At 33.6% G+C, this 10,944-nt stretch overlaps 3 protein-coding genes across 3 annotated transcripts; 2 read left to right on the top strand and 1 right to left on the bottom strand.

The window, feature by feature from the left end:
- LOC101212982 (protein SLOW GREEN 1, chloroplastic) lies at window positions 1-1,557 on the top strand. Its single transcript, XM_004149424.3, has one exon. The coding sequence runs from the start codon at window positions 201-203 to the stop codon at window positions 1,236-1,238; it is 1,038 nt and encodes a 345-aa protein (XP_004149472.1). The 5' UTR covers window positions 1-200; the 3' UTR covers window positions 1,239-1,557.
- A 3,543-nt stretch (window positions 1,558-5,100) lies between these two features.
- Window positions 5,101-7,360, top strand: LOC101217940 (pentatricopeptide repeat-containing protein At5g13770, chloroplastic). The gene has a single exon (XM_004151140.3). It carries the CDS (start codon window positions 5,283-5,285, stop codon window positions 7,107-7,109), a length of 1,827 nt encoding a protein of 608 aa, XP_004151188.1. The 5' UTR covers window positions 5,101-5,282; the 3' UTR covers window positions 7,110-7,360.
- A 455-nt stretch (window positions 7,361-7,815) lies between these two features.
- Window positions 7,816-9,380, bottom strand: LOC105435412 (defensin J1-2). Its single transcript, XM_011656233.2, has 2 exons — window positions 9,225-9,380; window positions 7,816-8,333 (listed from the first exon to the last, which is right to left on the bottom strand). The coding sequence occupies exons 1-2, from the start codon at window positions 9,274-9,276 to the stop codon at window positions 8,161-8,163; spliced, it is 225 nt and encodes a 74-aa protein (XP_011654535.1). The 5' UTR covers window positions 9,277-9,380; the 3' UTR covers window positions 7,816-8,160.
- Window positions 9,381-10,944: the final 1,564 nt, after the last annotated feature.

Here is a 10,944-nt window from a genome sequence, read left to right as displayed (position 1 = left end):
ATAGTCGGAATTGCAACGGCGGTGGCACCGGAGGTAGGTTTCGATAACTTGCAGAAGAGGCTTCGGAAACTTTGATTTCTGTCCCATTCCAAAATTCTTCTCTTTACTTCTTCTCGAAACTACCGTCTCCCAAACTCAACGACCTTCTACCAAATCCCTCTCACCACCTATAGCCCATAACCCATTTCTCTCTTTCTTCCATGAGCTCCACATTTGCTTCCATCTCTTCACCTTCTTCTTCATCTTTTTCATCCATCTTCAATTTCAATCCATCTAATTCTAAAATGGTCTCATTCTCGAACAATCTTCGTTTTGCTGCTCCCCTTTCTCGCAGTTCCGTTTCTGTGCATCCGTTTAGGGTTAGGGCTTCCTCTGTTCCCGTTCCCGTTCCCAGGACCCACCACCCTGTTGTTCATTGTCTCCGCAACTACGCCAAAGCTGCGATTCTCATTGGTGCTGCCGCCACCATGGTTGGGAAGTTCTCGAATTTGCCTGCCAGAGCTGAATCGTCTGCGGTGGTGGCTGAGGAAGCTTCAAGAGTGGAGGAAACCACCTCCGATCATCGGATTTTTGAGGATTCAGACCAGGACGGGAGGCAATCCTCGCCGTTAAATGACTTTCTCGAATCGAATTCTGAGGCTGTCGAGGCCCTCAAATCTCTCCTACAGCAAAAGCTTGAAAATGGTGAGGATGAAGAAGCGCTAAAAATTTTGAAGCAATTGGTATCTGCTCTGCCGTCAGTGACTGAGTGGAAATTTCTGATGGCTAGGTTGCTTGGGGAAATGGGCAAAACGGAACATGCAAGAGAAGTTTTTGAAGAGATTTTGGCTGTCAATCCATTGTCTTTCGAAGCATTGTTTGAAAACGCATTGTTAATGGATCGTTGTGGGGAAGGGGAAGCTGTGATTCGGCGATTGGAAGAAGCTTTGAGAATCGCTGAGAACGAAAACAAAGCTAAGGAAGCCAGAGATGTGAAGTTGATAATGGCTCAAATACAATTCTTGCAGAAGAATGTTGAGGAAGCCTTGAAAAGTTACAAAGAATTGGTGAAGGAAGATCCAAGTGACTTTAGGCCTTACTTCTGTCAAGGAATGATCTACAGCTTGCTTGATAAGAATATAGAGGCCAAACAGCAATTTGCCAAATACAGGGAGCTCTCACCAAAGAAATTTGAGGTTGATGGGTATCTAAGAACTCCATTGTCAAGGATGAAAATCTTTGGATCAGATGAAAACTAAAGTTTTGATTGAGTGTACCTTCTCTTCCTCTTCACAATCATCAGATAAGAGGGCTCTGAGTAAGTAAACTTAAAGTTTTGCTGATTTTTGTTATCTTAGTCTTACTTTGATCTGCCTTCTGCATGTAGTTCATTTGCGGGATAGAATCTTTAAATAACTTTTCCTAATATGCATTTGTTTTGATGACATTAGACTACTCATAAAATTAGTTGGAAACTTGGAGTAAATGCAGATAGGCTGTTTGTAGCTTTATTATGTTGCAATTTGACTTGTGTACTTCAAATCAATTAATAATATCCATAATACATTTGTAGTGCTATTGTTGTTCTTATAACTTCTTTAGGATGTACAGATTGAAATAATTCTTCCATTCATCATGAAAAGAAAGAAGCGTTTAAATAAAGAACATTCAACTTAATCATCATCCTTATTTAGGATGTACATATCTTGCGAAAAAGGTCAATCTTCCAAGAAAATATGATTTCATTCAAAAATACAACATCCAATCATACTTATCATCTAGTTGAGTTCCATAGATTTCTGCCTAATGTTAGATGGCAGTTGCAAAAAAGGAAGGGTTGTGAGGAGACGGAAGAGTATACTTGTTCAAAGATTTAGATCTGATATAGTTTCTTGATCTTTCATTGAGATTTGTGTGACAACTGACAATACGTGTCATGTGAACTGAAAATGAAAGTCGAAGTAAATTCTTCTTGCACTACGACTACCCCGTCCAATCCAAGTTCTAGAGAAAAAAAATGTTATTAAACCCTTGAAAAGTTAAACTATACACGCTCTTAGTTTTTTTTTTATCTTTAATTGATCATTCTAAGTTTTGGACGATTCTAGATGCATTCCATATAGCTTTTAAGCTCTGCGTAGGGTTCATTTTTCTCTTCAAATTTGAGAGGGACAAACATTTAGTTCCAGTGGATGATTAGAGAAAGAAGGTTCCACAAGCAATTCAATCTTGGACCAATTTTCATTAAGATAAATGAAAACTCATCACTGGTTAAAGGATACAATACAGTGCTAGAGACCCAAAGGAGCGCTCCATTGGTAAATCTCACTGTCTCAAAGTGAACCTACCAAGGTTCACAATTACGAATCATCGAATGAGCTTAATGTCTCAAAAGTTTGAGCTTTGGCTCGGATGGATGGGGTGTAGATGATTGAAGTTCTGAGATATCTGAGCCTTTTAATTTTGAAGTTATACATAGGAAATGATGGTAGCTGATGCTTGTTTTGAACTTGATGCTCATCTGCCGCTAATGTGCAAGAGTGTTAGTATAGATTTTTCAGTTTTTTTTCGTGAGTGTTCGGGCCAGAATCCTCCACATCTCTTTGAAGTCCTATTATCATTACTTTGTATTATTATTAACTTTTTGTCACCTCTACTCTGCTTTGTTCTATTAAATGGGTATATCATTTCTCATAATACTTTATATTTGTTGAAAGTTTGAAATCTTAAACCTTGACCTTTTTTTTTCTCTTAACAAATATTATGGTATAGTATAACTGAAAAGTTCGATTGAAAAATTAAGGAGCAAATATAAGGATTAAAAGGTTATTTCCAAGTCAACCTTAGAATGTCTTTTGAGCTTTCAATTCTTTTAGAAAGCAGGATTGTTTTTTAAAATTTAACATTCCCTTTATTTTAGACATGAAAAGTGGGAAAATTGCTATTTTTTACCTTAAAAAATTATTGGGTATCAAAACTAAACTTTTTTTATAAAAAAAAAATGTATTTACATGTAAATTAACTAGCAAGCTGAGCCTATCATTGGCAGTGGCACACACAATCATCACTTAAATATAAAAATCAATCTGTTCACTCGTGACCAACACGACGACCATGATTGTATTTTGTGTGTGTAATCAATTCTCCAATCGAATGTTTACAAAATTAAGTTATTACATTGTCATCAACCTCTATATAGTCTTAATGATAACTAAGAAATGCAGCAAAAATATGTAAACTAAAATTAAGGGTACATTGTTATATAAGTATATAAATAAATAAGATGGCAAAATTAACAAAGATCTGGATTTTTTTTTAAAAAAAATACACTTTAAATTTGATTAATTACTCAATTGATATAAAAAAATATAAAGTTTATTAGAAACCCTGCTTATATGCTTATGGTAACCTAAATCACAAGGAAAAATTAAGTTGACGGGAAAAATAAGTGTAAATCAAAATGAGTAGAAACAAAAAATAATAAAAAGAATTAATTAAAGAAGTCGGATAGAGCAAAAAAGAGAGTTTGAGAAAAAGTCTAAGATGAACGTTAAGATATAAGAAAACACAACATAAAACGAAATAAATAAGTAAATAACAACACTTGGTGTTAGAATGAACTTGAAGTTTTCACAAAGAAGAAAAATGGAACTTTAATTTAAGTTAGAAACAATGTACTGATAAAATAAAATTCTCAAAATAAATGAAGTTTGGTTTTTTATATATATAACTAGCTTGATTTTCTTTTTTTTCTTCATCTCTTTTTTTTTTTTTTTTTTGTTTTGTAAAAAGATCGTTATTAATGGTAAAATAAATTAAAATTATTTTCACATATAACAAATAAAACTTAAATAGACTTTGTTATATTTGTAAATAGTTTGATTTTTTTTTTCTATATTTGAAAATGCTCTTAAAAGTTTTATAAAAATATAAATAATTTCATTTTAAAACTTGACCCGCGGATTGGTCTAAGCTACAAGATTTAGTTATTTTCAAATATAGCAAAATAAACCAAAATATAGCAAAATTTTATATCATTACTTGATTCACACGAATGGAAGTTTATATTAATAGACACTAATGGAAACCTACATTGATACATACTTAAAAATCGTTCGTAGTTTGTAATTTTAAATCATATTCTATTCAATAAAGTGGTTACTGAAAATGCCTACTATAATTTTGAATCCAATAAACTAAGGTCTTGAAGTTATTTGGTGTAGACTTAAATTTTATGTATAGACATAAACATGTATCAAGTTTGAATATATAGCTTGAATGGTCTATGACATATGAATTAGGTTGGACACCTTATTTAAGAGACACTATGGATGCATCTCGTTTTGTACTTAACACAAATGTTATGATCCTAAATCGCTCATGTAGAGACATGGAAGTTGGGACATTTAAGAGTTTACATAACACTGAAACCATGAAATAGTCACTTTTACGTTCTAACATTATTTATAGTATAAAATTGACTATTTTTTTTTATTGATGACATAGGTAACTTAATGATAATTTCACACGAAATTATCCTTAGATTTGTGTAGGGGAGAGAAACTTTTCAACACTAGTCAAATAAGCCCCCCTTTCAAGGGTAAGATCGGGTGGATAGATGGGGACATAGAGTGCAAGAGGAAATTCACTTTTAACCGTTTTAGTGTCAGTAAATAAGTTGTTCTATTAAGCACAGACATACTTAGGTAGGGTGTGGAGGAACGTGTCTTTCTCTCACATTATCAAATTTTGTATTAATTTTAAAGTGTAAAATTACAATACATATTAAATAATATTTTATTTTGAACAAAATAGGATGCTATGGTTGTGCTTCCACTCTCACAACCCTCTTGGGTTTGAGTTTTGGAATTAAGAAAATTTGAAGGAGGGCAATTTCATTTGTTAAAAAACTTTTTGACCCATTATTGTTTTAATTAGATAATACAAATGAATATGTATGTGTGTGATATATAATTAGAAGCCTTAAGAAATTTTGAAATAAAGCAAAAGAAAGTAAAGAATAAAGATGTAGAAGCAGTCAGCAGATGAATATAAAGTTGGAGAAGCGAAACCACTGTCCACTCACTATATATAATTGTATTATATACCACACAAAAGCTTGTCAGTTTTCATGGAGATGGAGGAAACACAAATGCTTACATGGAAAATCCCTTCACCCTTCTGTCCAAAAGCTCCCCACTTGGCACCAATTCAGTGGCTTACAAGATCTCGAACCCAAACTTCCTTACCGATAAGCTATATATTATGAGTGGCACTCCGATCTTCTTCCGACCTTATCTCCCATGGCCCTCTCTCCCTCTCCCGACTGCTCATTCCCTCCATCAAACTCTTTCAGAAAATCCCATTTCATCTCCACCTCTAACTTCTCTCTCCTTTTCTCTCTTCCCACTTCAAATCTTCCATCCCTTCATCTAAATTCCTCCGGTTGCCCTTCCCCAATCTTAGAACAACCCTCCATCGCATTACCCGACATCCATTCAAACTCCAATCTTCACGATTTTCAACTTCCCTCCTTGCCCAACGTTCAAGATTTGAACGATTTCTTATGTGGGTTGTCGCAAAACCCCGGAACCGAGGATTTGATCTATGACTATTATGTGAAAGCGAAGGAGACGGCTGGGTTTCGACCTCAGAAATCGACATTGCGGCATCTGATCAGGTACTTAGTTCGATTGAAGAAATGGGATTTGATTCTTTTAGTTTCTAGGGACTTTGTGGATTTTGGTGTTTGCCCTGATAGAGATACTTGTTCTAAATTGGTTAGTAGTTGTGTTAGAGGTAGAAAATTTAAAGTTGTCAAGTCTTTGCTTGAGGTTTTTGAAAGGGATAGTGGTGTTGCTATGACTGCTTTTGAAGCTGCCATGAGAGGCTACAATAAGCTTCACATGCACAAAAGCACTATCATGGTTTTCCAGCGCTTGAAATCTGCAAGAATCGAAGCAGATTCTGGATGTTATTGTAGGGTCATGGAAGCCTATCTTAAACTTGGGGATTCTGAGAGAGTTATGGAACTGTTTAATGAAGTGGAGAGTAGGATTTCGGTTTCTACGCCATTTTCGACCAAGATTTACGGGATACTTTGCGAGTCCTTAGCAAAGTCGGGGAGGGTTTTCGAGTCGCTTGAGTTTTTTAGAGATATGAGGAAGAAAGGGATCGCAGAAGACTACACTATTTACTCTGCTTTGATATGTACTTTTGCTAGCATCCAGGAAGTTAAATTAGCGGAAGATCTTTACAATGAAGCAAAAGCCAAGAAGTTGTTGAGGGACCCTGCGATGTTTCTAAAGCTCATATTGATGTACGTTCAACAAGGATCATTAGAAAAGGCACTTGAGATTGTTGAAGTAATGAAAGACTTTAAAATTGGAGTCTCTGACTGTATTTTCTGTGCAATTGTCAATGGTTATGCCACGAGAAGGGGCTATGAAGCTGCAGTTAAAGTTTACGAGAAGTTGATCGAAGACGGATGTGAGCCAGGACAAGTGACGTACGCCTCAGCAATCAATGCCTACTGCCGTGTCGGACTCTACTCGAAAGCAGAGGACATTTTTGGAGAAATGGAGGAGAAAGGGTTTGATAAATGTGTGGTAGCTTACTCTAGCTTGATATCAATGTATGGAAAAACAGGGAGATTAAAGGATGCAATGAGGCTATTAGCAAAGATGAAAGAAAAAGGGTGTCAGCCAAATGTTTGGATATACAACATATTGATGGAGATGCATGGGAAGGCTAAGAATTTGAAGCAAGTTGAGAAGTTATGGAAGGAAATGAAGCGCAAAAAGATAGCACCTGATAAGGTTAGCTATACAAGTATCATAAGTGCCTATGTCAAGGCATCAGAATTCGAAAAGTGCGAGCAATATTACCGGGAGTTTCGGATGAACGGGGGCACCATTGACAAGGCATTTGGGGGGATCATGGTTGGGGTGTTCTCAAAGACGAGTCGGGTTGATGAGCTGGTGAAGCTTCTCAGAGACATGAAGTTAGAAGGAACAAGGCTGGATGAGAGGCTTTATAGGACAGCATTGAATGCTCTGATGGATGCTGGGTTGCAAGTGCAAGCAAAATGGTTGCAAGATCATTATGCTGGAAAATCAGGCTTTGTTTAAACTGTTTTTCATTGGTTTGGGATAAAGCCTTGGAGTAAAAAAAATTTCTTGATGCCCAAGAGATTTACTTATTTAATTTGTAAGTAGTTTTTCTTTTTCTCTATAAGTTTTCGATTTGTTCTCCTAGTTTTGAGTTTAATTTTACTTTGATTTTCATCGTTGTATATTTGGACCTCACAAATTATTTTTTAGAATTATAAATTCAAAATATGTGAATATGTGACAATTTCTCTATTCAAGTGATTAGTTAATTATCATTCTTTTTTTTTTTTTAAATTTGACCGATTGCATTAGAGTTAGAAATAAAATGTGAACAAAATGATTGGATTTTTGGATGATTGAAAAGAGCAAATGGATAATTTGTGGTGTATAGAAAATCCATATTAAAAATATTTTAGGATTAAAATCGTAAAATATTATGGATACTTTTGATACAAAATAATAACTTTTATCCTAAAATTTTACTGCCACAAATTTTCATCATTCATCATCTTTGCAAAACCGCACATAAGTAGGAATTCTTTAGTTTTTCATCCAAATTTGAGATGATTTCAATTTTTATCCTTAGATTTCTAAGATAATTCTAAAATTTCTATGAAAAGTTGAGAACTTTGAAGTGATACTGTAACTTTTAAAAATACATAGATATTTTAGAACAAATGGCGAAACTTAACAGTTTGTTTATTTAATAATTTAAGACGACATGAGTACTCTTTTTGCTAGCATTTTGAACCATATAAATGGCAATTTGACTTTACAGCCTTAGTTGAATAACTTGAGTGAGCCTCTTTACGGGAAAAAAAAAACCATCTCAAAAGAAAGAAAACAGCAAATAAATACACAAATATATAATATGAACTAAACATCACATTAATTCAAACCAAAACAAAGCAAATGGGAAGAAAAGCTTGCACAACAAACAAAAGGCAAAACTTTTAAAAAAGGAAACAATGACAGACTTATTGGTTTAAACGCACGCCCAAAAAGCTCCCATATTGAGTGTCTACTTTTACTGATAGACACAACTGATTTGAGATCATTCACATTCAACTCAAACACAGTGCTTTGTGCAGAAGCAGCGGCGACGGAAGCCCCGGCAATGGCCGCCGTGAAAGCCCTCCGTTTTGCAGACATGGCCACAGTTGTTCTTACTGAAGCACAGCCCCTTGAAGCGATGGCTTGGAGATTCGCATGTTCTTGCCTCTGTTACCATTGGCCCCATCCCTGCCACCATATCTCTCATATTAATCCTACTTTTTCTTTTTCTTTTTCTTTCTTTCACATATGTAAGTATTTAAATCTGTGACGAGTTAGTGTTAATAGACATTGTCTTTGCTAGATCATCAAATTAAATACACAAAATAATAATTATGGTTTATTTATGCATTTGCATTTGAGTGAAGTTTTTGCATTTGGTGTGTAGCTGTGTATGTTAAAATTCCTCCAAAACCATGAAAATAATATTAAAAAAAAAAAGAGGGGTCATGAGTTTAATTCACTATAATACCGAATTAAATTGTTTATTATATATGTTAAAGGAGAGGATAACCCTAATTTAAGGATAAATATGGGAATAAAATACATTTAAAGCCATGTACAAGAGGGTTAGAAAATTATATTCTTAATTTATAAAAGAACACTTCAAACATTAGATGTTCATATGAAAATAAAATGATAGTTTAAAGGATTGTGCATTATTCAAACATGATCAACAACTCTTTAAATTCTTGTTCAAATGATTAACCATCCATATTGCTAGCATATTTCTTTTCATTTTTGTTTTTCCTTATTCCACGTTAAAAAAAAAAGTGATGGAATGAGGATAAAATTGTACTTTTGGAAATTTTGAATGAAATTAATTGTTTATAGCGCTTTTTTATTTTTTTTATAGATTATATTATGAATTATAACATTTACGAATATAGTAAAATACCAGTACTGTCTATGAGTTCTTGATATATATTCACATTTATTTCTATAGAATTTGACATTTTATTATATTTGTGAATATTTTTAATCGTTTTTTTTTTCTTTTAAAATTGTAATGTTGTATGTTTTGTATGGGTTGAAAGAAGAAAGATGAAAATAAACGAGAAAAAGAAATGGAACAAAAACCTGTGCCGAGAAGCAGGAGGAGCAAGAAAATTGCAGCAGAAAAGAAGTTCATATTATAAATATTGAGAGAGAGAGAGATGAAAAAGAAATGAGATATTGTGTGTTGAGTGAGAAATGAATATGGAAAGAGGTTTATATAAAGCTTTGAAAGGGAAAAACAACAGGGTATTGTGCATCTGAATGATCCAGAAAGAGAGAAGAAAAAGAAAGAAGATCTAGAAAAAGTGAAGATTTAATGAGTCATAATAGCACTAAGTTTTGTCGCAACATATGAGATGTTCGGTCCTTCCATATTTTTGATTTTGAGCTGTCCTTCAAATCCCTTTTTGTAAACAATGTTGTAAGAACAACCTAAGCAAATGAGCTTTTATCAAGCTTTAAGAAAAAGTTGAGAGCTTTATATAATTTGAGTTCATCATATTGCTTTAATATCATGATCATCTAAACCTCCTCTCTTAGCTTACATCTCACACGTTAATTTAGATCTCCAATTGAGTTTTAATTATACCAGCATTTTCACCCCTAACTTGCAACTCTACGCTACTCCAAACACAAACTTGTTTGGATAGTACTTTGAGATTTTATCTTAAAACCAACTGACAATGAGAAGAAAGTACATCGAAATTGAATTTTTACGGTTTTTTTAACGTGAGATTCTCAATATGCAATCTCAAGAGATTATATGCTTATTTTAGTTCACCAATATGGTCCAATCACGATTTTAGACTTTAGGAGATTTGATACCATATTTTGATAGTGTGGTGTTTTCATCTCACGGAGACAATTGTTTTTTTAAATGGAACATCATATGGATTATCAAATAGGTGATATGATATTAAATTCACCTTCACCCAGTTTAATTTTTTTTAACTCGATCCATATTTTAAAATGGTATCAGAACAAGTGGTCTAAAAATGTCGTATGTCGTTCTTTTATTAATTGATTTTGGAATTTTTCATTAAATTGTGTTGTTTCCTTATCAATTACTTGGTTGTGCTTATTCTTGGAGTAGTAGTAATTGGAGGTTTTAATTTCCTACCAAAGGCTAACTCTCTAAATGATCTCAAGCTTATTTGAGTCGCACTCACTCAATTTTGCATCATTCTCTTCTCTATCTTGAGTTACCTTTATTGATATCGAATCATTTCTTTAGTTCCCATTCTCACTCTATTTCACTTCTTTGGAAAGGGGTGAGGATGAATAAAAAGGAATAAACTAAAAAAAAGTAAGTTGGTAATTGAAAGGTTTTACACCTTTTTTTCGTAGAATAATAGGCAAGTGAGAGAGAAAAAACGAGCAACATAAAAAAAAAAAAAAAACAATTCATGATCTATGTAAACAAAGACTTTAGACTTTGTAAATAATTAAGCACACAATTTTACACCGTACTCTACAATATTCCTTAAAATTTTAACCAAAGAGTACCATTAAAAAAAACATATTCATAATATATATAATCAAAACCACTTTCAAAATGGCATTAATAATCCAGGTTTGGATTTTGGCAAAATAATGCATCTGAAAAAACTAAAGAAAGTGATGAGTTCCAAAACGCCCTGAAGGAAGTTTTTCTATTTGAACTTTCCATTCATCCCAATTTGGTATGCTTGCTTGAGGTCAAGAGAGTTATTATTCTGTGTTAGAATTTATTTGTTATATTTTCTGTTTATTAATTTTGATACCAATGAGAGGTCTTTTCCAGCCTTCTAAACGCACAAAC

The sequence above is a fragment of the Cucumis sativus genome, chromosome 5, assembly GCF_000004075.3.
Source record: "Cucumis sativus cultivar 9930 chromosome 5, Cucumber_9930_V3, whole genome shotgun sequence".
In the NCBI taxonomy this organism is placed as follows: Eukaryota; Viridiplantae; Streptophyta; class Magnoliopsida; order Cucurbitales; family Cucurbitaceae; genus Cucumis; species Cucumis sativus.
This window is presented reverse-complemented; position numbering and strand designations above follow the sequence as displayed.

What these genes read in the sequence shown, in the direction of transcription:
- LOC101212982 (XM_004149424.3), top strand. Translation starts at nt 201, where the DNA reads ATGAGCTCCACATTTGCTTCCATCTCTTCACCTTCTTCTTCATCTTTT.
- LOC101217940 (XM_004151140.3), top strand. Translation starts at nt 5,283, where the DNA reads ATGGCCCTCTCTCCCTCTCCCGACTGCTCATTCCCTCCATCAAACTCT.
- LOC105435412 (XM_011656233.2), bottom strand. Translation starts at nt 9,276, where the DNA reads ATGAACTTCTTTTCTGCTGCAATTTTCTTGCTCCTCCTGCTTCTCGGC. An exon ending in CCTCCTGCTTCTCGGCACAG is followed by an intron (nt 8,334 to 9,224) that starts GTTTTTGTTCCA and finishes ATATGGTGGCAG; the next exon opens with GGATGGGGCCAATGGTAACA.